The 27,010-nt window shown below is 40.6% G+C and overlaps 1 protein-coding gene across 3 annotated transcripts in view; it reads right to left on the minus strand.

Moving 5' to 3' along the window:
• The window catches only part of SBF2 (SET binding factor 2), a 555,773-nt gene that overhangs the window by 185,120 nt on the left and 343,643 nt on the right, over positions 1-27,010 (minus strand). For all 3 annotated transcript variants that reach the window (XM_027819477.3, XM_027819476.3, XM_037899793.2), the window contains exons 14-16: positions 13,751-13,955; positions 11,658-11,767; positions 9,522-9,671 (exon numbers count right to left, since the gene is read on the minus strand). In XM_027819477.3, coding sequence (XP_027675278.2) covers positions 9,522-9,671; positions 11,658-11,767; positions 13,751-13,955 — 465 coding nt within the window. The remainder of the gene's footprint in view (positions 1-9,521; positions 9,672-11,657; positions 11,768-13,750; positions 13,956-27,010) is intronic.

Below are 27,010 nucleotides of genomic sequence, written 5' to 3' on the forward strand. Positions count from 1 at the left end.
GAAGTGGTTCGGGACTATTTAGAAAAGCTGGACGAGCACAAGTCCATGGGGCCGGATGTGATGCATCCGAGAGTGCTAAAGGAATTGGCGGATGTGATTGCAGAGCCATTGGCCATTATCTTTGAAAACTCATGGTGATTGGGGGAAGTCCCGGAAGACTGGAAAAAGGCTAATGTAGTGCCAATCTTTAAAAAAGGGAAGAAGGAGGATCCTGGGAACTACAGGCCGGTCAGCCTCACCTCAGTCCCTGGAAAAATCATGGAGCATGTCCTCAAGGAATCAATTCTGAAGCACTTAGACGAGAGGAAAGTGATCAGGAACAGTCAGCATGGATTCACCAAGGGCAAGTCATGCCTGACTAATCTAATTGCCTTCTATGATGAGATAACTGGTTCTGTGGATGAAGGGAAAGCAGTGTACGTGTTATTCCTCGACTTTAGCAAAGCTTTTGACACGGTCTCCCACAGTATTCTTGTCAGCAAGTTAAAGAAGTATGGGCTGGATGGATGCACTACAAGGTGGGTAGAAAGTTGGCTAGATTGTCGGGCTCAACAGGTAGTGATCAATGGCTCCATGTCTAGTTGGCAGCCGGTATCCAGTGGAGTGCCCCAAAGGTCGGTCCTGGGGCCGGTTTTGTTCAATATCTTCATTAATGATCTGGAAGATGGTGTGGATTGCACCCTCAGCAAGTTTGCGGATGACACTAAACTGGGAGGAGTGGTAGATACGCTGGAGGGTAGGGATAGGATATAGAGGGACCTAGACAAACTGGAGGATTGGGCCAAAAGAAATCTGATGAGGTTCAACGAGGACAAGTGCAGAGTCCTGCACTTAGGACGGAAGAATCCAATGCACCGCTACAGACTAGGGACCGAATGGCTCAGCACCAGTTCTGCAGAAAAGGACCTAGGGATGACAGTTGACGAGAAGCTGGATATGAGTCAACAGTGTGCCCTTGTTGCCAAGAAGGCCAATGGCATTTTGGGGTGTATAAGTAGGGGCACTGCCAGCAGATCGAGGGACGTGATCGTTCCCCTCTATTTGACATTGGTGAGGCCTCATCTGGAGTAGTGTGTCCAGTTTTGGGCCCCACACTACAAGAAGGATGTGGAGAAATTGGAGAGAGTCCAGCGAAGGGCAACAAAAATGATTAGGGGTCTGGAACACATGAGTTATGAGGAGAGGCTGAGGGAACTTGGATTGTTTAGTCTACGGAAGAGAAGAATGAGGGGGGATTTCAGAGCTGCTTTTAACTACCTGAAAGGTGGATCCAAAGAGGATGGATCTAGACTATTCTCAGTGATAGCAGATGACAGGACAAGGAGTAATGGTCTCAAGTTGCAGTGGGGGAGATTTGGGTTGGATATTTGGAAAAACTTTTTCACTAGGAGGGTGGTGAAACACTGGAATGCGTTACCTAGGGAGGTGGTGGAATCCCCTTCCTTGGAAGTTTTTAAGCTCAGGCTTGACAAAGCCCTGGCTGGGATGATTTAGTTGGGATTGGTCCTGCTCTGGGCAGGGGGTTGGACTAGATGGCCTCCAGAGGTCCCTTCCAACTCTGTTATTCTATGATACTTGAATTGCAGGATGACTGTAAAAAAAATGCACCTGCGTGGTGGACAAGCTTTCACCCTTCCCTTCACAAATATTATGGAGCGGCTATACGCATAGGAATATTGTCATCGGCCAGGTCCAGCTTCCCACAAAGGCAGCGCCAGTGGGCTTTTAAATGGCCAAAAGCAGTTGCTCAGCCTGTTGTTGAATCACTCCTTGCTGCTGTCAAGTTGCCCATATATGGCTTCATAAGCCACAGCATTAAGGGGTAGGCAGGGTCTCCCAGGATCACAATGGACATTTTGACTTCCCCAACAATGATCTTCTGATCCGGGAAGAAAGTCCCTGATTGCAGCTTGCTGAACAGGCCAGTGCACCTTTCCAGACCAGCCTGCGTTAATGTCTGTGAAATGCTCATGGTGATCCACAAGCACCAGCAGAACCATTGATAAATACCCCTTGCGATTAATGTACTTGGTGGCTAGGTGGTCTGGTGCCAGAATTGGAATATGCATGCCATCAATCGCCCCTCCGCAAGTAGGAAAGCCCACTTGTGCAAAGCCACCTACAGTGTCACGCACGTTGCCCAAAGTCACGGTCTTTCAGAGCAGGATGAAATTAATGGCCCTGCAGACTTCTGTCAACACGAGTCCAACAGTAGACTTTCCCACTCTGAACTGGTTAGTGACTGATCGGTAGCAGTCTGGAGTAGCCAGCTTCCACTGTGCAATCACCACGCGCTTCTCCAACGGCAGAGCAGCTCTCATTCTCGTGTCCTTGAACCGCAGGGCTGGGGTGAGCTCATCACACAGTCCCATGAATGTGGCTTTCCTCATCCAAAAGTTCTGCAACCACAGCTCATCATCCCAGACCACCACTCAGTGCTTGTTTCCCGAGCCCAAAAGCAGCGTTCCACTGTGATCAGCACCTCCGTGAATGACACAAGCGATCTCGTGTCATAGCTACTAAGCATGGCGAGATCAATGTCGTACTCCTCTTGTCCTTGTAGTTTAAGGAATAACTCCACTGCCACTCGTGATGTGTTGGTCAGTGCGAGGAGCATACTCAGGATCCATTCCTGAAGCCCGAAGAGGCAGGGCGCGGAGTACACAAACCGTTGAAAGATGCTGTCAAATGCAGACGGAAGCACAGGGGTTGCTGGGATGCGAAGCAATGCATCAAGGGGCATTGGGACAGGACCCAGGAGGCCCCACGACCCCCTCCGCCATCCCATAACTCTTAGTGGCAGAAGAGGAAGAGATGCTCTGTGGCTCCCAGAGTGCACAGCTCTGAATACCGCTCCAAATGCCGCAAGTGTGAACATGCTATTGCACAGGCAGCTGACAGTGTGAACACACAACAGCGGTTTCCCTTCAGTGCTCTCTGAGTGGCGCTGTAACTCCCGGCACTGTAACTCTTACAGTGTAGACATACCCTTAGTAACAATACTGTAAAGCAAACTCAACATACTACCAATCTACTATCAGAACAGATGAACAGTTAATCAGAAATAGCTAAGCAAGAAATAAAAAGACATGGAATGAGGAGACCCATTTATGTTACAACATAAGCAGATGTGAACTTACCAGTCCAATTTGTAAAGAAAACAAATTGCAAAGAAATTATGAAAGAATTCAACAAAGTCTAATTGTCTAGAGAGTAAAATAAATAACAAAGAAAAATGCATAAACTAACCATAACTTTCAAAACCTAAAATTTAACAAACAGAAGAATGTGAAGTGCCTTGTTCTGAAATAAACTCCATAAGACAGCCAAGAACTAGTAATGGGAATTAAATCAATTTGTGCTGTAAAATATAACAAAAGGCCCACTCCTACCATCTTTTGTATGCAAAACTTCCACTGACTTCAGTGAGAATGTGTGAAATGACTGCAAGCCTTTTACAAGTTTACAGTGCTTCCCAAACATTAACAAAGTAAACCTCACAACTCACCTAGTACTAGGTAAGTATAGGTTCCCCATATTACAGTTGGTGAAAACACTCAGAGAGATAAGTGACCGTTCCTCAGGGATTCAGAGTGTGTAAACTGAAAAGCCAGGTTTAAAATTGAGACGTTCCTGCCTCTCAAACCTCTGCTTAGTCCATTAGACCATACTGCTTTGTTAAGAGTGCCTTATTAATGAAGTTGGAGTTGCAGTCTTTTGATGACACTTCATTTTAAAAATATTTTTAGACAGTCTCTTATTGTAGGTATATATAGAGCAGGGGTGGGCAAACTATGGGCCCGCAGGCTGGATCCAAAGCCCTGATGGGCCATCCTCAGAGGTTTTTAAGGCCCGGCTTGAAAAAGCCCTGGATGGGATGATTTAGTTGGTGTTGGTCCTGCTTTGAGCAGGGGTTGGACTAGATGACCCCCTGAGGTTTCTTCCAGCCCTGATAGTCTATGATTCTATGGAGTTATGAGATTTTGCTATATGGTTGTTATTGAAATGTTGAGAGCTTGGGAAACACTCACTGGTAGCTCTCCAGTGACAATAAAGACGGTGTGGGTGTGTTAAGCGACCATCATGAGCCATTGACAATCAGGGGAATTGTAAACAAGAGATTTACAATTCTGTAAGAGACAGCTGAGCACCACACAATGGGGACTGCTCAGTGCTGTGACTCAGCATGGCTCACCAGGACATACCTGGGCCATTATCTTTCCTGGGACATGAATTGAAAGTATAAAATAAGGGAGAGTGGCATCATGAGTCCACCTCTCTCCTCCTCCACCTACGCTGAAGGCAACAAGAACGCTGGAAAGACAACGATTTTGCACTGAAAAGACTGGTCCCAGGCTGAAAAGGAAATTCAGCCTTTGTATTAAGAACTGTAACCTGCCTGCAATATCCAGCGGGGTGAGAAAAGCTGTTTGATTCAAATCTTGCTTAGTCTGAAAGTTTAGGATTTAAAATGCATGTTTACTTTTTATTTTCTTAGGTAACTGTCTCTGATCTTTATTCCTATCACTAATAAACACTTAAAATCTATCTTTCTGTAGTTAATAAACTTGTTTTACTGTTTTATCCTTACCAGTGAGTTTGTCTAACTTGTTTGGGGAATCTACTCAAATTACAAAGGCTGGTAGGCATGTTGACTATCCTTTGACGAAGTGACAAACTAATTAATGAGCTTGCATTGTTCAAGAGATGATCTTGAGCAATGATGTTTCCCTGTGTATGATTCATGAGTGGCTTAGAGAGCATTCATGTAACTAAGCTGGGTGTGTCCCTGCATGATGTTGACTGAATGACCACAGCATCTTGAGAGGTTTGCTGCTTGTCACTAGCAAAGCATCTTGGAGGAGTGTTAAGGGGGCACAGTGATCCCACAGTTCAATGTTGTACCACGGGGAATCCCATCATAGATGCAACTATAAATGCTTTGGTGAGAAATCACTTTATACATCTTGATTTTATAGCTCCTTTGTATAAAGGGGTATAACATGTCCTCTTAAAAAGTTATCCTTTCCACCCATTAGCTGATAAAGGAAATCTGCTAAACATCACAATATATATTAAGAAGAAAAAAAATGTTCCAAAATCCAAGATGGGTGGACAAAGGGACACACACTTAAATTATGAATCACTATTATTTATTGTTTGTGTTAGCATAGCACTTACAAGTCCTAGTCATGGACCAGGATGCCACTTTCCTAAGTGTTGTACAAACACAGAGCAAAAAGATTGTCCCTGCCCCAAAGATGTCTTCAGCTTGAAAAAAAAACAGTGATGTTTTTCCACATGTGGAGCAACAAATGTTATCAATTATATCTCTAACTAACTGTATAACGTCTGGAAAAGAATCAGAAAATCTTGCAAATTGGCCAAGCTTGCTACTAAGAAATGGATGTGCTCACTTCAGTGATAAAGTGTGGTTACTTACAATACAGTAAGTGTGGTTCTTCAAATGGTGGATCCTAGTCTACCTCTTGTTTTGAGGATTTGAGGAGAGGGCATTTACCACAACACTGTTCCTCTAGTCTCTTCTGACTATTAAGCCCTTCTCCAAGGACTCAAAAAGGCCATGCGTCTTAATCCTCCCCTTGCTGATAGAATATCATAGCTCCAAACTAAGACAGCGTACAAATACTGTCAAAGTTTTGTCACCATGTTATTCTTGGATAAGAAAATTTCATGAAACCTTTACAGTATTTTAGAAATTAGTTCAGAAAACTTCAGCAAAAATTTTACATTCAAAGGCTGCACCTAAATGCCTAGTATTTAACCTCTACAGACTACATAGGATGAGCGCAAAAAATAAATAAATTGGTATTGGGTGACTCCAATCAGAAAAGGTTTAAGAATGCTATTAAAATCTGCAAGGTAGCTTCAAATGCTATTGCTCCAGAAGGCCAAACAAATAAAAAAAAAGTCTTGGCATAAAACAGTGTGTGCATAAAATAATTTCACTATTTACACAGTATGCTTTTTTAAAAAACCTGCTAATTTAGTGGGTGCCTCTTGGAGCACTAACAATTTGTTTTGGTCAGTTCTGGACAGTTTTACTAGTTTTGTTTTTATTTCTATAACAGCCATAAATAACTGGAGCAGGAATATTTCTGAAGGGCCAAACTCACGTCCCCAGCGCAAAAGCTGGGTAAATGAATGTTACAAGGGGGATATACAGGGAGATGTGGGAGGAAAAGGAATCCTTCATACCCCAGAGATAGGGCATGAATCAGTTTTGTAGCCAGTTTGTGGCTGCTGCTGAAGATTCTGAGTCGTAGTGGAGGTCAGAGCACACTATGTGCCTTCTACAGAGATCACTGACCCAGATCATTTGCATGGTTTGTCAGTCCACTGGCTACACCTTTGCCCTTTCCTCAGCCAGGAACTTGAGATATGGATTTTCCTACGCAACATTCTACATCCTGTCCCCCTCATGAAGCAGAACTGTGGTGGATTTGCCTGAGAACATATCTGCATGAGGCTAGGACAGAGGTGGGCAAACTATGGCCCAGGGGCTGCATCCAGCCCTCCAGATGTTTTAATGAGGCCCTCATGCTCCCACCGGGGAGCGTGGTAGGGGGCTTGTCCCACTCCACGTAGCTCCTGGAAGCAGCGGCATGTTCCCCATCCAGCTCCTACTAGTGGGGGCAGCCACGGGGCTCCACATGCTGCCCCTGCCCCAAGCGCCACCCCTGCAGCTCCCATTGGCCAGGAAATGCGGCCAATAGGAGCTGCAGGGGCTGCACTTGCGGACGGGTCAGCACGCAGAGCTGCCTGGCCACGCCTCTGCGTAAGAGCCGGGGACATGCCGCTGCTTCTGGGAGCTGCTTGAGGTAAGCGCCGCCCAGAGCCTGCACCCTGAGCCCCTCCTATACCCCAACCCCCTGCCCCAGCCCTGAGCCCCCTCCCGCCCTCCAAACCCCTCGGTCCCAGCATGGAGCACCCTCCTGCACCCCCAACCCCTCATCCTCAGCCCCACCCCAGAGCCCACACCCCCAGCTGAATCCCTCATCCCCTCCCACACCCCAACCCCCAATTTCGTGAGCATTCATGGCCTGCCATACTATTTCCATACCCAGATGTGGCCGTTGGACCAAAAAGTTTGTCCACCCCAGGCTAGGATGTTTAAAAATCCCTTATTTAATAAAAAATGGGTGTTCTTACCGCTCTTATGGTAGTTTTAATAAAGTCAGCATTACAGAAAAACAATTCAACAAGTAATTATTTATACAAAATCTTATGTAAAACATGAATAAGCACAGTCCTATACACCTACCTGTCATTTGAACAGACATCACCTCATAACTGCTTAAACAACCTCAATCTCTTCACATTTGGAAAAAGTCATATTTCTCAAACGCAGCTATTTTCATGTAATTACTTCCATATTCCAATAGAATGGAACTATTTAGAAAGGTTTATGAGCTGATCTCGCTTTTGAGTGACAGACAAATGCACAGGAGGAGGGCTATATGTTTTGCCAACCACTTTTCATTGCGTTGGATAAAAACTGCTTGATAAAGGAAATAAACAACCTCAATGTGGTAATTATACTCTATCTTATGCATACTGGAAAAAAACCTTGCCATCTTAAGTACAGGAAACAGAACAGCTCAAGGTTAGGGAAAGCAATAATAATTATTTAATTAATTATTGATAAAATCACTGTTATCTAGATTTGGTTCATTTTGAACAATACTGCTTTCCTAAAATAACATTACAGATATTTGGACACACGGCCATGGAACTTTCAGTGCTTTAAAAATGTTCAGACTGTTAACTTAGACCCTGAAAAGCACACAGTTCTAAGAAGAAATATAAATATTAATAAATCCCATGTTGACCATAAATAAAAAATTCAAAGCTAAGCTTTCACCTTTGGGTCTATTTGGAACATTCAATATCAGCATGAGTCTGAGATGTGGTGAGTTTTTACTATGAAAAATACAGTGCATCATATAGTCATACACAGATCATATTCAAAAAATCAAAATACACATCTATGGCTATTTAAATTTATTATAAATTGAAGGTAAAAGCCGTACTATTTTTAGTGTAACAAATTATATACAACATTACAGAATGGTATCATACCCTAAATTATGGGGCTGTCTCCTTTGTTTTCTTTTAATCTGCTCGACAATACAGATGCTATAATGATCTTTCTGGATTTCTTCTCATTATGTACAATATACACCATATATACACTATAAAAAGTTAATATTAAAGCACGGAGAAACATTTTTAAAACAACTAGCCAGATGAATTAAAATTAGCAAATTTGCTTGCCCCTTTGTTTTAAGAATGGAAACCCGTAAAGAGCTGATATTCAAAGATCTTTCTTTTACATTTTGCAATGTAATTCTTAGAACTTTAATGATTTAAAGGAAAAAAGGTTAGAGATACAAATTACCCACAGCAAACATTATCACACTCTAAAAATGTAAAATATTTTAAACATATTCAGATGTTAGGCTGAAACCCTACCGACTTTTAGATCAGACCTACAATTTCTGACAAGTACGTGCCAGTGCGTAGGCAGACTAAATAGTTCAAATGAAGGCCAAAATGATCTACATATTTTATTTTATTTTACTTTACTTTAGTTTGGCTGGAATAGGCTGGTCAGACTTTGGCTACGGAATACTTTAAAAAAATATCATTAGAATTATCTCAAAAGCAAGGTATAAATAGCTGTAGGGAGCACCTCCAACACTAAAATCTCACCACTGACAAGCATGAATACCAGTCTCCCAATTGCTTTTACTAGTTAACTGAAACCAAATTAAAGCTGTCATCTTTATAATGGAGTCAAAATTTTCTCTCTCGCCAATAAGTAAATTTTTGCTATGTAACACACAATATCATTAATTAGATAAAATAAACTGTTGTTGTTAAAGTTGTCTTTGGCAAGTGAGACAAGTGAATCCATTTCTGTATTGATGGTCTACAGTGAAAGGGAACTCTCTAACTGATACTGAACCGATCAACTGGCACCACTCACTTGATAATGGATGGTCTATGCTTTTGTCCATATTGATGGCACTTCTCAGAACCACTGGATTTCACCATGCAAAATGTCAGTAAAGAATACTCAAGCTTAGGTTCTCAACAGAAATAGCATCAAATAGACAGATCCTGAGCTTCAAATCAATTGAAACACTTTTAAAAGGCAATTTCTTTAAGGATGGCAATATGCTTAATGGAATAATTAATATTTTTCAAAAGAAAACAAAAAATTGAACGGCATACGACAGTATGAATGGAAAGGAGATTTAACACTATGGACTACTTTCCAAATACTACATGGATGTAGTTGGCCAGAGCACCATGGATCTTGGCTTGTTAAGTTTTCAACTCTACAGGTCTCAGAACTCTATGGACAGGTAACACTTGTTAAATCTACTACCGTGCATTGCCACCTGATCAAACCCTATTTTGTTTCCCCACCAATGCTGTTTTAAAATAACCAGGGAAGGATGGGAAAGGAGGCCAAAAGAAGCATAAAATACCTGTAAGGTACAGTTCATCATTCGCACTATGTAATCAAACTGCTGGTGGTCCAGTATTGCCCGATTTTGCTGAACATGCAGGCTTAGCTCCTGTGTCAGGCACTGTCGAGCTGCCTTTCCTTTTAGTGCCCTCAACGCAGCGGGCAGAGTCTGCAGACAAGAAATCCTAACCTCATTAAAATGATCTGAAATGCCACTGAAATACTGGCTGTCATTAATTCTTTGTCAAGAATAAGAACAGCAAATAAGAACAGTAAATTAAATGTCCAAATGAATCCAGAGCCAGAACATCAAATTCTCATGATAACTGATTTTATGCTAAACCAGGCATTGACTTTCAAGCTCTGATTGCTCTTTTTATATACACCAATAATAAACTGCAGAAATATTCTGCTAAATCCCAAAGTGGGAAAAAATGAATACAGATAAGTAACAAAACAAATATGAGATCAGTCAGAAGATTATTGTGCATGAGAGTGAGGGCTCTCTGTCCCTCTGGGAGAGCAGAACATATGATGGGCTAGGTCCTGAGAATCTGTCCTGATATATAGTGAGTTATAAAGTTTTTCAGCATGAGTCTGGGATGGACACATTATTCACAAGCAGTGGAGCCACTAGTATGTTATAAGAAGAAAAGGAGTACTTGTGGCACCTTAGAGACTAACAAATTTATTTGAGCATAAGCTTTCGTGAGCTACACTTCCTCGGATGTAGATCATCCCAAACAAGTCCCAATAAAATCTTTATACCATGCCATGATGCATTCTAAATAAACTACATATTTTATGGAAAAACTATTTTAAAAATACTTAGAAAAATTATTACGAATGTTATTGGGATTCCTTCATACCCCTCCACTACTAAAGTCAAGTGACTTAGTTATATGAACTCATCTATACAGTTACATGAACTCATCTTAGTTACATGAACTCATCTATACATGAACTCATCTCCAACGAGAGCAAATTTATAGTTAAATATTAGAAATCTCTACAAATTTCCTAAAATAACTTTTCCAGACATAATATCTACAAATTCACTTCTAATATGTCATTTTACAGCCTTGATGAGTTCTGACATCATTAATCTACGTTCCTATTTCAGGATTGAATACTGTCTGGCATGAACCACTGATCTGTGAAATTTGAAAGGCAACTTCCACCAAATCTAATGAGTGGGGGAGAAATAACATTTCTAGTTCAACTTTTCCCACTCCCTTTAAATGCAGCCATTTGAAGTTGCTTAGAGGTTTGGAGTGTTCGAAATAGTCTCAAAACAGGTGGATTTGTGGTCACAATGCAAGTGAGACAAAGACACTTAAGAATTCATTTTATCACATGGATTTCACCACTATATATGTGGTAAAACTAAAAAAATAGTAGAATTAAAGCTCTAATTTGTTTTCTGGACCAAGGTGACAATCCACTTGGCTTTCTGTCCTGAGCTTTTTGTTGTAAAAAATAAATAAATGATATGCTGTTGAATTTATAGTTGTAAAATTCCATGGATAGAATCCACAAAAGCTGGCCACATCTGAAAGGCAGAAGTAATAAAACTATCAAGGATAACAATTGTGGCAAGTTACTAGTGGATTTTACTAAAAAAGAGTCAGTCAAATAGTTAAGTATGTCTTGTGTTCTACACATTGCACTAAATTCTGTTATCACTTTTAAAACAAACAAGAATTAACTTAACTGAAAAGTTCAATAGAGCACCTGTTGGCAAACAATGAGATTAAATGACTATGCCTATATTTTGTTTACATGCCTCACAACTGGAACAATTAGGCTGAAACTCTCAATGATCTTTTTTGTAAACCCATATGGAAAATAATATGTGATGAATAATCTCTGGATGGTTAGCCAAAAATTGAACGAGCATACTGAACATTAAAAACAGGTCTTCAGAGGGAGCAATTGCACACTACCATATGGTACTGTATTTAGACCCCTTGGTGGTTATACTGCTTACCATTATCACTCATTTAAATGACTGAACAGATAATGAACATTAAAAAATATGACAAGAAACGTGACAGGGATTGTGAGGAGGTCAGTCAGTCACTTACCATGTGCTAGTTTAACTTGTAGGCAGTAAATGCTTATTTAGGAGAGTTAACTTTTTTATTATTATTACCTTTTCAGTCTCCAAAATTTTATTTTCAAATATGAATGAGATGCAGTTTCTAACAACTTCCAGCCTCTGTGCACTGTTGAAAACTGTACTGGTCTTTTCCATTATGGAAACTAACAAGGAAAAAGAAGTACACACAGATGAGAAACAGTTTCTCTGTAAAAGCCACAAATAGTAATTAGACAGTACTTTTAGAAAAATCCTAACATGGCTTCAAGTCTAAATTTTATTTTGCTTAGTTGTTTGTCATTATTAGGCTTATATGAGAAGGAATTTACAAACTGTTAAGTAGCCTTTAAAAACAAGTTATTGCTCAGTCTTGCTTTTCTTCAGTTACCCTTATGCAGAACAGCCTGCAGCTGGCTTGCTGGTGGTTGTGCTCTGAATTTTAAGTGGAGTATTTATTTGCTTGTTTCATATAGACGACCAGACTCCAACCTGTAAAACTAAATTAATGGTATTAACATACTAACTGAGTTTGGATTTCAAGATCACTATCCTACGAATATGGCATGAAAAAAGTGAATTCCATGACCCTGTCATTTATTTTCATCTTACTGTACAGGGATGGAAATCACAGAGTTACATAAGTACAACAGTTTAATTATTTCAACTTATACATCTTTTTAAAAAATTTCTGCCCTTCCTGACTCCTCATCTTAATCTCTCTTCTTTGGTTTGTCCACATACACAGATTCATGCTGGAGGTGCTACCAGGCCAGTTGATAATAAATTTGAGTAGAACCTTTCTTCGGCTCCATCTCACAATGCTAACCATACTTTTTTTTTTTTTTTTTTTACACTCACCAAACTCAGTATGACAGAAACACTTCATATTTCTGTTTGTAATTTCACTTTCCTAAAGTTATACTCTCTCTGACAACCTCTTTGTTATGCATGATTTGCATCCTTGTTATGCCTTGCTGCAAAAGCGTACAACCATATCTGTTATGTCTCCTAAGTTTTAAATCCAACAAACTGCAACGGCTAATTAAAACAGGTCTTATTTTTTAGTCTGCTGTAGGTTAAGCAACTGCATAGTTCCATATTTGCCTGGTTTTTAAAAAAACAGAATGATTTATTAAATAAATTGATAGTTCACTACCTATTACTTCTGTTATCATGTACACTGAAACAAGTGTAAAGCAGACACTCAAGTCTTGCATGAAACCTGATGTATCGCACCCTTCTACTAAAACAAAGGGGGTAATTCATCATTTTCACATGAGGATTCTTACACTCAAATATGTGCAAATCAATGAACCCTGACAAATTTCAGATTTTTCTGTTGACAGTCCAATGAACATTGTGTATATTGTGCTAAGAACCATCCTTTTAAATAACCTGATTAAATAATATATGGTTCCTTAAAGTAGAGGAACCTAGAGCTGTTTCAAAGAATTTACAAAACTGGATCCTCCATAACAAAAATCCTCAGAAGAATCAAGCATTTAAAGGATCTTATGACTTGAAAAGCAAGTTTACAACTCAGTTCTCCTATCTAGACTAGGATTTGCTGAATTCTAGAGATTATTTGATAGAAGATCTAGCATTCTCTTGCTCTCTCTCTTTCCCTCCACCTTCCCCCCATCAAAAATAGAGAGAACGCCACGGATGTGAGAGCAGAATATACCCTCCACATTCACCCCCCGCCCCCATACATACACATAAAATGAGCTACTATGTGTGCTGACATAGCCAACATGAGGAAGGGGAATTAATATTAAAAAGGTGTACACTGGAAAATCTACAGTTCAATCAGATAAAGGCAAGTTCCTCATTTCTTTGGTAAACTTTTTATCTGCATTTGTTCTGAGAAAGTTTATAATACCTAGCTCTTATAAAAAAAAAGGTATTGAAATGGCACATGGATCTTACATAAATTCTGAAACTGACCCACTATATAAGTGCTGAATTGGGAACAACAAATTTGATATATTAATGATATGTTCAATTCATTATGATAGGAATTCCCTTCTTGCCTTCCCCCATCTCTCAGTAAAACATCCCATTAAAACATGTTTTAATTAAAGTAGATGTTTCCACTCATGCTAATATGGACTCATAAATATATGGCAGATAACAATGCAACATACCAACAGGCGGACCAGGAGGAACCACACACTTTTTTTCTACCCGAGCAGCAGGTGGTACACTTTGGTTCTTAGCCAGGCCTTCTTGAATTAGTTCCTGAACCCGGCTGTCATTAATTTTGGGGAAAGGAAGGATATGAACTCGTAAATGGGATCCCTCAGTGGGCCGTGGAACTTTCTGGAATGCCATGTGAGGATTTGGATTCTCCTACAACCAAAAACCATAACATCTTATATTAAAATGGTTATTTTATATTAACACTTCATATAGAAGCAGCACAATATCTTGGAACACAGACAAATAAAGAGTAAACACTGAGTGGTCAACTCAATAGGTGAAGTTGGCAGGTGCTTCCTGCTACTGAAAAAGGCCTTAGTCTTTGTAACAGCACCAGAACATTTTAGCATTACAATAATCTTTGCACAATCACAAAAAATTCTTCTACATTTTGCAGGCATTGAATGTTTGGCTTGTTGAAAAATCGTAAAGCCCAATTTCATGGACAATTTGTGTGTCCTTTATGCTTAAAGAATAAAAACTCTACATACTCAAAATGACACAGTAATGTTATGTTCCAAATTCTCATCAATCCAATCCCCTTAACTGTAACTTTTCCAACTTCACTTTTATAATTTTAAAGGATTTTATGAACTGTTTAATTCCTGGGTAAGCTCACATGATGTTGAAATAACAGAGAAATGTCACAGTATGCTCCTCAGCCACACAATTTACAAAATGAATTCTGTTGGCATTCAAAGCAACTCAGAGGAGAAAGGGAGAAAATGGAAATGATTGCTTATTAAGCCAGATAAACTTAACTTAGTGCATAACTGACACTTAGATGGTAGGTAACCGAAACAGCCAACCATTTCACTACTGGAAGGGTTAGAGGAGTGGTGTGATACACAGTCATTTCACTATGTTGAGTAGCTGAAATACATAAATGTCTCCAGGCACACAGACACCATAATAATGAACACAAAATAAGAATTTAATAGAGTAGCTTCTTAGTCATAGAGTAAGACTGCACAAAACTTTGTTCTATCTGTATTAATTACAAGATACATAATTTTTGGAAGGAATTCAATTAGAATTTCATCCTCGGCATAAGTTTCAGGTTTCCTCTGCCCTCTTGCGGCACAACAGAACAGTGACAGCATATTGAATCTTTCTGGAAATCCAAGGGATTTTCTGTTTGTCCAATCAAGTCTACATCATTATACCAAGAGCAAATGAAAGTGTTAAGTGATCTTCTGTATGACTAGTTATGTATATGTGGTGTATAATGGATTTCCCTCCTCTGAGCAAGATAAGAACAAGTGTGCTCCTTGCACATTCACTGAAATTTGTAGAGTAGTGTCTGTGGCAGACAATATATAAATTAGAGAGTTAGAAAGGGGAGTGCTTTAGGAACATCAATATGAAGACTTTGATGAGAGAGTTCTTTTGGTCTATGGTACAAAACTATCTGGTTTCTGACCATTATGTTGCAAAGACTGGATTTTCCTTGCTTCTTTCATGCCCAGGTCTTGCAGAGTTTCTCTATACAGTCAGGAGAAGGAGTATTTCAAGAGCACAATATACAAATATAAAATTTACATAGTGAAAATGCAGTTTTGTGTAACACACTTTACCAGGTTTCCATCAGTGGGCATGTCTCTGGAGCTACTAAACTCTTACCTGCAGAGAAGCTCAATATGGCTCTACAGCTCACTGTATGCATTAGACAACTTGGAGGATATGGACAAAAAATCAACTAGAAGAAAAGAAGGGCCAAAACCACAATAGCAAAACAGATATGTAACAGGGAGTTGGGACATAGGGTCTTTGAATCAGAGAAATGGAAAAGTTTAGAGGTCATCTTGTATGCAGTATAATTGTAGCCATATGAGTCACAGGATATTAGAGACACAAGGTGAGTGAGGTAATATTTTTATTGGACCATTTTGGACAATCTTGTCTCTCTCACCAACAGAAGTTGGTCCAATAAAAGATATTATCTCACCCACCTTGTCTCTCTAGAGGTCATCTTGTCTATTCAATGGAAATTAACGTAGTATGGTTCCCTAAAGAATATTTTCCAAGGTTTTTGCTTTTTTCAGTTTTAAATAACCCAAGAGATTAGGACTTTCATTACGTCCTTTCGGAAGGCTATTTCACAGTGTAACAGATATTACCATTAACAAATATTTTGTGATATTCACCCTAAATTTTCCTTTCCTCATATTTTTACATTACTCTTATAGTTACTTATTTAACCATTTTTGCTTACAAAAGTGCCTGAAGTTTCTGAGCATTGTACAAAGTGTTAAGAAGATATTTGTACTGTTGCAAAACTATGGGATTCCCATCACTAAAATCAACCTTAATTAAGCAAAAGCATGGAAGAAGAGAGACAGGCCTTACACCATGCCTTAAAAATGTACAGACCCTAGCTCTGATGGGGGAGAAACCAAATTCTATATACTAAGAATGTCCTGGGGAGACAGACTATCTCCCTTATGCCTCCAATATAGATATGGCAAAGAACCTTAAAGTCCTTCAGACTTGGAGTGTGATTTTTACCACTGGAGCTCTCATATTCATCCCAGAGGGTTCATCTTTTGCAGATAATTTGGATATAAAAACCATCTTTGAGGATGACATATAGGGAGAGAACTATGAGGATACTGACAGGCATGGACATCAGTTATAACATATTTACACTTAGAAAACTAGATAGTACCATCAGGTCATTCAATCTTCCTGAGTAGACCAGTAAAATAAGTCTTTTCCCATGATAGGGGCAAAAGTATGTTTTACTGTCAAACAGAAGGAGTTAATTGGACCATATCAGGACGCTTTTCAACCTTCTAAAAACTCAGTTCAAAACCAATATCTAAAGAATATGCCACCTATACGGATAGAGCCCCAATCTGGACGGGAAAGGCGAATATCAGACATATGATCTTGAGTCAACCTAGTACAGCTATTGTCTGCATGGATGCCGAAATCATTTAAAACAGTTAGCCGGGATAGGTCAATGAAACTAAGTGAAACAAAAGCTATGCAGTACAACATGGTGACCTTGACCACCTCCTCTGCACCTCACTAACCAATTACTCTCTGAGCCTTGGTATTTACAAATATCAGTAAATGTCTACCACAATCTATAAGGAAAGCTTAAAAAAACTAGGTGTGAGAAAAGAAGACTATAGGGGGACAGCCTTCAAATGTGTTAAGGACTGTTATAAAGAGGTCAGTGATCAATTATTCTTCAAGTCCACTGAAGGTAGGACAATCTGCAGCAAGGGAGATTTATGTTTGATATTAGGAAAAACTTTCTAACTATAAGAATAGTTAAATTCTGGAATAGGTAACACCAAGGGAGATTATGTAATCTCCATTGCCACAGGTTTTTAAGAACAGGTTGGACAAACAATTGTCAGGGATGAACTAGGTATACTCCTTCCTGCATAAGCATGTAGGGATGGACTAAAAGACTTCTCAAGGTTGCTTCCAGCTCTACATTTCTAGGATTGCATATGCCTCATGCCTTAGTGGTCACCAAGTCAAAGTCCTAGAAAAGACCTCATGTGTCAACTCCTTTTGAAACAGAGAGGATAAAGAGTACCAAGACCAATGACAGCCCTTCAACCAATGGACTGTGATGAAATTAAAATTATTTTAAATCATAAGCTATAAAGTAATTAATTTAATTAGAAAAACATGCTTCAAAACAATATTATTTCTAAATTGTGTTAGAGCTTTTTATGGAACACTGCAACTTAAAAAAAAACATCTACAGTTCTTAATCCTAAAAACCTTTTAAGTTTTTCCCACTCTTGATCTGAAATGCTTTGATCTAAATATTATTTGTCAAGCGAAACTAGTTTAAAGTATAACAAATTCACTCTCTCCATCTGAAGAAAATGGAAATTGGCCTAATCTTTAAACATTAATTTGGATACTATGTATGGTCCTTAAAGCAGCTCAGCTGAAACATCACTGGGGCTCAAGTGATTTTATTTTTATATAAAATGTATCTAAATCTTCCCTCAGTTTTATAAGCAACACTTGTAGGGATGGTGATACGATATTAAGAAAAATTTGGTGAAACCCTGGCTCAGTGCAACCCTGATTTGCAACCCTGGCTCAATGCAAATGTTCATATTTTTGTATTAATAGTTTTTGCCCGGGTAAAAAGCCTTGTGCTAATATAAATGCATTTAGACTGATGTGGAGCATTATGCATAGCTGCGAAGATTTCTGAATATACTCAATCCCTGAAAAGAATTTTAAATTATTTAGGAACGCTGGACTCAGAAAGGGTAGTTAAAGACATGCCAATTCACATCCATTCATATTTCATTCACCATTCTGTTGTCTTTATTACTTACTTTTCAGTCCAGAAAACCCATTTGCCCCCCACCGCAAACTGTAAGGAAGAGATCTTTTCTAAGTAAAAAAGAAAAACCTGTGCAACCTTATGTTCAGAACAGGGCAGAACACTGATTTATCTGTTCCATTAGAATGATCTCTACATTAGCTGCTATGTAATCAGTATGTAATCAGTACGAGGCTGGCCTCAGTCTCAACACTTATGTGCTGTGCTGCAACGGAATCATGTACTAGGCTTCTATAACTGCTGTGTCTACTCAGGAATCTGGTTGGTTGCTGTAGCTCTGTAGGCTGTCTTGGGATCTCTCCGTACCACTATCAGTGCTGTCTCTTACATGCAGACTTGTGTGTTCTGCCTCTGGAGTGAGGTTTCTACTCTTAGTAAATGTAGCAGAAGTATACTTTTTTCACGAAGACCTCTCCCATGGTTGGTATTAATAGCATTGTATCAGGTGCTGTGCAAACACAAAGAGCTTGAGGTTTACATATAAGACAAGAGAGAACTGGTGGATACACCAAACAAACATGGGAGCACAAGGTAGCAACAAGACAATATTACTGAGCAAGAGAAGAGCAGTCAAAATGTACCAGTTGCCTAATTACTAACAAGTTCTTTGTATGCATCACAGTAGAGGAGAATTTTAAGATGGGATATGAAAGAGGGCAATGAGGTGACTTTATGAGTGTTTCAGAGGAGCTCCTTCCATGCATGGGGGAGCAGAAGAAAGAGTGTAAAATACTTGTTTTAAAATTTAAGAAATTGGCAACAAAGGCTGGCATCATTAGCAGAGCAGAGATGGGGACTGATATCTCGATAGTGTACACAAAATAATTGGTGATACGGGGAATAAGCCATGAAGGACTTAAAAATGAAAATGACTACTTTGTGTTTCATACGGTGGAAAAGGGGGAGCCATTGTAGGGATGCAAGAGAGGTGTGGAATGGTTGAAGTGATGAACCATGAAAATGAAGTTTACAGCTGCGTTTTAAATGGATACAAATTGTACAAAGTTGCATTTCTCATGGTCAGAGATGACAATGTTGCAGTCGTCAAGATGTGAAATGAGGAGGGTCTGGAGAGAGATTCAGCTACGTGGACAGAAAGAAAAGGCCACTATTACATCCCTGGCTGAGTCCCCCTCTCAGTGGATGGTCACCAGTCAGCTTTAATGAGCCTAACCCTTGGATCGCCTGTGCTTTCAAGCCACTTGGGTCTGTGTAGCCTCAGGGGATAAGAGGGAAGGTCCTCTCATGGATCATTAAAAGATAGGACAGAAAGATAAGAATAAAAGGTCAGTTTTCACCATGGAGAGAAGTTCCCCAAAGATCTATACTGGGACCAGCGCTGTTCAACAGATTCATAAATGATCTGGAAAAAGGGGTAAATAGTGAGGTGGTAAAGTTTACAGACGATATTAAATTACTCAAGATAGTTAAGTCCAAAGCTGACTGCAAAGAGTTACAAAGGCATCTCATAAAACTGGGTGACAAAATGGCAGATGAAATTCAATATTGGTAAATACAAAATAATGCACATTGGAAAATCTAAACCCAACTATATTCCTTAAAGAATTAGAGCCAAATTCTACCCTGATTTCTGATATACAATCTCATTGAGTCTAGTGGTGTTGAATGGGGCATGAGGAAAGAATCTGACCCTTTGTAGGGAAAATAGTAAAATTCAGCCTTTAGCTTTATTGAGACAAATTCTCAATGAAATCAAACTAGGGAGTACTGGGCAATCCTGAGATGTCTAGTGTTAGGATATAGATACTCAGGCCTGTCTGTAAAGGCCTATACTCTAAGAATTTAGGTGTATTCTTATCACCTGACTAGTTATAGAGGTATAAAAGAAAGAATCAAAATCACTGTCTGCTGGTGTAAGGGCCTTCTCTTACTGTGACAGTCTGAGGCCCTGTTCTTAGGCTAAGGCCTTTGGCTAAGCAGCAGAGGCAGCCATAAGCTAGGAAGCGAACAGTCACATCCTCACATTCCAAACTAGTCACATTGAAATAAGGTGCTATTGGGCTGTTAGGCACTATCAGGACAGGATTGTATTCCTATCCCCTCCAGAGAAAGGGAAGTGCCTAGAAAATGTAAAAGGAAACTTAGTTTGATAGCATCCTGTCTGGCAAGAACTCACTTATCAATAGCTGGGATGTGAAATCCTCACTTCTGTATTGTTTTGTCATTATAGTTCCCACTTTGCTATTGTTTGTCTGTATAATCTCTGTCTGGTTCTGTGATTGTTTCTGTCTGCTGTATAATTAATTTTGCTGGGTGTAAACTAATTAAGGTGGTGGGATATAATTGGGTACATAATCATGTTACAATATGTTAGGATTGGTTAGTTAAATTTCAGGAATGTGATTGGTTAAGGTATAGCAAAGCAGAAGTCAAGTTTTATTATATAGTCTGCAGTCAATCAGGAAGTAGGGGGGTGGGGGTGGGCATGCGGGTTGGGGAAATGGGAACAGGGAATGGGGATAAGGAAATTGGAATCATGTTTTGCTAAAAGGGGAAATGGGAACAGGGAATGGGGCTGGGGAAATTGGAATCATGTTTGGCTAAGGGCAGGAATGGGAACAGGGACACAGGTGTAAGGCTCTGTGGTGTCAGAGCTGGGATGGAGGATACTAAGGAAGGAAACTGGAATCATGCTTGCTGGAAGTTCACCCCAATAAACATCGAATTGTTTGCACCTTTGGACTTCGGGTATTGTTGCTCTCTGTTCATGCGAGATGGACCAGGGAAGTGAGTGGGTGAAGGAATAAGGCCCCTAACATCTAGAAGGTAATAAGCGATAACATGGAGCATATATACTCTATAGGGGTATTCTAGCCAAATCCTAATCTCTTAGATACTTCCAAGGGAGGTTATTTATACTTACTATGTCAGCAGGTAAGTCAACAGACAAGTTATACCCCGTATCATTTTTTCAGAAGATGCCAGCGTATTTCATATTATATTAGAACAACATGTGTGTCATGTTATAACTCTGGTAAAGAAATGTTAAGAGAACATCATCATGAGGTCAGCCTTTAAAAATGGTAAATTTTCACTTTTCCAGCCAAGTTTATCAAACTTGGCTGCATTGAGAGTATTGTTCCAGTATAGTATCATTAGTCTGTCATTCCCATAGTCTTCTACAATTACCATGACAGAGGAGGTCCTGTTAAAAGCTGCTGCAAAAAGTTTAAAAAAACAAACAAGCGGAACTGGATGGCTATGAAGTTGGGAAGTGTGATATCCAGTTCAGTTTTTCACCTCTTAGGCACTAGTTTTAAATCCATCCGAGATAAGTAGTAACCAAATCTCAACACAAGCTGATGGCTGCTTATGTATTTCATTTTATGAAAGATATATGAAGGTTCTTCTGTTCTCTGGGTAGAGAAATTCTATCTGTAAAGTTTGTCAATCCAGCATCAGACTAAGTGATTGAAGGTCCTCTTAGCTAGCACTTTAATCCTTTACCATGCACCTTGAAAAATTACATCTGAGAAGGCTTTTCAAGCCGTAGGTTTTGATATTATGCAATGTGGAAAATCAATGCCAGTGATTAATCTACTAATGCGGATTCTCTGCTTCTAAAAAATAAGTCTTGAATCGCATCTGCATGCTGATAAATGTAGATAATGTGCAGCACTTATTCGGTAGAAAAATGTTTCCATCTTTCTGTCTACCAAAAATCAAATAATCAAGATTCACATTATGACTCCCCCACTTAAATTATGGGGAAAATCAGCCTTATACTACACAAATTCCTCAGAATAAGTGCCTGTATTATGCCATTGCAGGTGTGAAATCATTAGGAATGTAAGTCTAAACTGATCAACCTCACTACATAAAAATAGTGGGGAACAGTTGTCAAAGGAATCCCTTCAATGCCTTGGGAGGTTCAGAGTGATTACACCAGGGAACCCTTTGCGTAACTTTTGGAATGTATGTTGTGCACCATGATGCCTTCTATTTAAATAGATTCAGATTTTAAAATATGTGGCTGTATGCATGACAGCCTGAGGAATAGCACTTAATTGTTAACTACAGTTTGTCACTGGTGGTAACTTTGTTTTCGAGTAATTTTATAAGGTCAGTGATTTAAAAATATTTATGCTCATAAATTAGACTAAAATGGATTATTGACACTCCATTTTAAGAAATGTTAAAAGTATTGTCTAAATACTCACATGCACTTAGGGCAGCGTTTCCCAAATGTGGCCACCAAGCACATGCAGCCGCCAGGGTTTTTTCTTGCGGCCACAGCCTCCTGGGTAGAGACTGGGAGGGGTGAAGGAGGGGGCAGCAAAGCATTCACCCTTCCCTGGGGCCACCAGTAGGGGTTGGGCTCTGCCCCCCTCTGGAGCCACAAACACCAGAGGAGCAGGCAGCCTGTGTGAGTTCCCCTCTTTCCGAGAGGCACTGGGGCTCGGACTTCCAGCTCCGGCCATGGGACTTCAGGTTCCAGCTGCAGGGCTTCGGACTCCAATCCCTGGCCATGGGGCTTTGGGCTCCAACCCCGGGCTCACCACCCTCCCCTCCATCGCCCATGGCCCCGCCTTCCCCAGCCCTCCATCGCCCTGGCCACAGCTGCCTCCCTACCCACCTCTCCATTCAGAGCTTGATTTGTCCCCGGGCTTGCCAGGGCTGAGTAAGTCTGCTGTGAAAAGCGATATTAACAAACCTACAAATATCAGTTTTCACAGGAGCAGACTAGCAAGTCTAAAAAACAAACAAACTAGCAACCAAAAAAACAAAGAGAAACAACAAAAAAGAAAAGAACTCGCAAAGCACCTTATTTTGTTTCTATTCTGTTTAGGTCCAGTAAAGGATAGAGACAACTGTACATTATTTTTATTATTGAGTCTGAAAAAAACCCAGCATAAATAAATTACAATGATTTGGACATGGATATGTGCATATTTATTTGTTTTTCCTAAAGTATTTTAGGAAAAATTGTCAGCGCGACCACCAGCAAGAGTTTGTGGCCGCAGTCTAAGGCCACTAAAAAATTTCTTGTGAGAACCCCTGGCTTTGGGCTTGTCTACACAGGGGTTTAAAAGAGGATCAAATGCCGTGAATGCAGTTTGAAAATGGTTTGCATACACACGACATAATCCATCACTGTGCACTCACTCCACATTTGCCATGAACTCTGGAGTCCTCTTGCCAAGTGGATTAGGTTTTGCTGCAAATTGAATTAGTGTGGTCTACTGCTCATGTGGACAAAACTGCTGCATACCACTTTTCCCCCATGTTTCCAACAGTGCCTTGCAAGTCAACCATTACTGTACCTGCCTGTCCACCAGCGTGCCTTCCCCTGACTCTGATGTCAAGTTCCCAGGACATCCCCTCCTCCCTCATAAAGGTTGGCAGCCAGCCAGAATTCACCCATTTGTTCCTGGATCCGAGCGTATCAGCATTCTTGTGATACAACCACAATAGCGCTCCAGAAGTCCCACAACATGCTGTGCCCAGCTGTTTGAAGCTGTGCTGGGACCCTGGATCTCATTGCTATCTGGGGAGAAGTGTTAGTGCAGAAAGCTCTTGTGGTCAGCTACCTGAATAAAAACCTTTTTATGGACATTCCCAAGCAAATGTCCAAGAGGGGCCATGACTGGGATGCCAACCAATGCCAGATAAAGATCAAGCAACTTGGGAGTAAGTACATTGAAAGGGGGGGACAAAAGGATACAATTCGGCAAGGGGCATGCGACGTCTCCATTTTATGATGAACTTGCACGATCCTACACAATTATAGCACAACCTGTCCAAGACACCATGTAGAGCCCGCTGGCCACACTTTCCTGCCCACTGTGGACAATCAGCAAGGCCTGCTGGAGGATGAGTGGGGAAGGATGGCAGAGAGGAGCTGTGCCCTGAGAGACAATGATCTTTTGGGGACTTAGGACCCTGACATTGGCCAGTTGGAAATGCAGCCGCAATAATACCCTGCTGCAAAGTACCCCAATTCTTGCCCTGCATTGGCAGAGATCAGGTCCCAGCTAGAAACCCAGGCCAAAACTGAAGAGGCAGATTCTCTGGAAGTAACTTTGGAAGGGAAGTACCTATCTTCCATTTTTTTTACTATTATTGTGTTATATTGCTTTTCTACACTCTATTTCAAGTGCCCCACGGAGGTAGCCATTTCAGATGAACATGAGCTAGGAGCCCTTCCAAATATCCAGCCCTTGTGCCTGCCCTCCCTCCCTCGGCCCATGCTGTTTGGCACACCCCCCACCAATATTTCCAAAATGGTGGCTGTTCCACATGAGCGACTGGCCTGTCTCATGCTCAAGCCATGACTACTGATAGTTTTCAAGACCGTGGCATAGAGGGCGCTTACTCATTTGCCTGTTTTCCTTTCCCATTCCCTTATCTGCCCTGCCCTATTCGCCTGCCTGAAATGGCAGCTGGCAGCATGGCGCAGCTGCAGCCTCTGCCCCACCCTCCCTCCTGCAGCACATTCAAATAATGAAAAAATTATTTGTGCAAAGTGAAACAGTTTATTAAGACAATATTTAGAGGGAAAGAAGTTTGATTGTGTTCATAGTTTACATGGACATCACACGCCTGGTAAAGATGCAAACAGAACTTTTCCCTGATGAGATTTAAATGTCCTGTAACGTACATTCTACTTGACAATCATTGCAGGACTCTATCTATTTTTCTTTGCACTTTATGTCTGCAATGGAGATAAAGCAGAAGAACTTAAGACTGAGAAACTGCTCAATTTTGGTTCACACATTATAGGGAATGGCTGCATGCTCATCCCCCCAATATAGCTCACAAGCCCTTCAACTCTTGCAGCACTTCTGTGAGGACCATTTTGGTGAGCAACTTCAATGCGTCTCTTTCTGGTCTGCCCTTTGGCTTTTTGAATAAGACTATTCTCTGCTTCCTAATCACCCATCTCTGTGTAATGTCATCAAGAGTCAGGGCAGCCTAAAGTGGATGCAGAGCGGATTACTATCTGGCTTGGCCTCCCCGATGCCCTCCATAACCCCTCCAAACTCAGAGATGCAACTCAAATGCACAAACAAAACTGCAAAACTAAAACTGGAGCATAATTCCACCACCCCCCCATCCTCAACCCCCGCGCCACAGTGGCAAATTGCATATCAGCAGACTGTAAAGTCACATACACATACTAAAAAAAAAAAAAAGTCCTATCATGGCCTATCTGGAATATGAACAATAAGTGACTGTTTTCCCCACACACACTACCACAGCACCTGCAATAGCCAGACCACCAAGGACAGAGTCTCTATCTACTGTTGAGAGGCTAGCCAACCTAAGGGGGCAAAAAAGGAGACTCAGGAAGAGATGTTTGGTCAACTCATAGCAGAGTCCCAGAGAAAAACTGCACTGACTGAGAGGTGGAGGCAGTACATGATTATCCAGAAAGAGAAAGAAATGTAGCTCTCCTAGGAGATTGTGGCAGTAGCCAAGAAAAACAATTGCCATGGCCAAGGAGAGCATGGAAAAAGACAAGCAGATACAGAGGCAACTCATGGACATTTTACAGTAGCCAGTATTATCCAGAGGCTGAAGGTCGTGCTCCTGCTAGACCAGCAAGCCATGTAGTCCCATAAACTGAGACCCAGCATGTCCTTCAGCATCTGGACAATACTGGCTACTGGGACCAGCAGCAACTCCTCCCCACACAACACACGTCCCAAACGCCATTCTCCACTCAGGTCCATTATCTGCCCATTAAGAACACTGGCTCCTGGGAGCCAGCATTTTTGAGCCTTGCAATATACATGAAAATTTTGAGCCATAGCACTCAACCCCAGTACCCTGCATACAGGAGGAGGCAGAGGGAACATGAGCCTGCAATTTTAAACCCTTCTTCCAACCTTGTTATTTTTCCACTTTGAATTGTTTGGTTTGCACTGTTATTTTATATAAAAGTTTTCTTTTTGATGGTTAGTCAGTTAACTGTTTTGGTAAATGTATTTTCAAATAAAAAGGTATTATTTATCCATCAGTTTAATTAAACCTTTATTTTTGGCTTTGTTACTGTTGTTTCTAATAAAAATAACTAAAAATCCATTTTGGTCCATCATGGCATGTAATACACATCATGGAATGTAATACACAAAATCCTTTAAGTAAAGCTAAAATAATTAATTTGGTTTTACAAAAGTAGATAGGCAATGTCCCCCTTCCATTACCATAAACAATACTGCACTACCCACAGCTATCCCAGCCTGCCTCCGTAGATTAGCAGCTGAACATCCACATGTGTTCAACCTCAAGACACAAAATATGAACAAAAGGCATCCCTGACAATATTCCACTGGGTGTTCGTGTTCTCTATGGGATGCCTGGCTGCTTGCTTGAACCACCAAGTAAGTCTCTGCAACTCCGCATACCACCCATTGCTAAGATATCATCCTTGGTCTCACAGATATTGTGCAGAACACAACATGCAGCTATAATGGTTGGGGGATTTTTTTTCCTGATACTTCCATATGATTCCATAAGCAGTACTATCTGCATTCAAATGACCAAACACACACTCAACCACCAAGTGGCCTGTGGATGGCTTCATTAACCAGGGAATCAGAGGAAAAGTGGGGTCTCCCCGAATAACTGGCCCAACCTCCATGGCATTAATGCAGAATGAATGTCTCCCACCATTTTACATAGGTTGGCAGGGCCCAGAAATGGTGCTGACACTTGAACCGATCCTTTGGTTCCAACAACTCAGCATCCTCAGCTTGCTGCAACAGTTTTCCAGTGTTGTCCTGTTGCTGGAGGAGCCAGTGATGCTGCATTGAATATTCTCCTGGACCCGCAGCATCTGCTCGATGGTGTGGCAAGGAAAGTCCAGTGCTGAATGCGTCTGGGTTTGAATGCTGTAATGCAGTCCAAG

The sequence above is a fragment of the Chelonia mydas genome, chromosome 6 (assembly GCF_015237465.2).
Source record: "Chelonia mydas isolate rCheMyd1 chromosome 6, rCheMyd1.pri.v2, whole genome shotgun sequence".
NCBI lineage: Eukaryota > Metazoa > Chordata > Testudines > Cheloniidae > Chelonia > Chelonia mydas.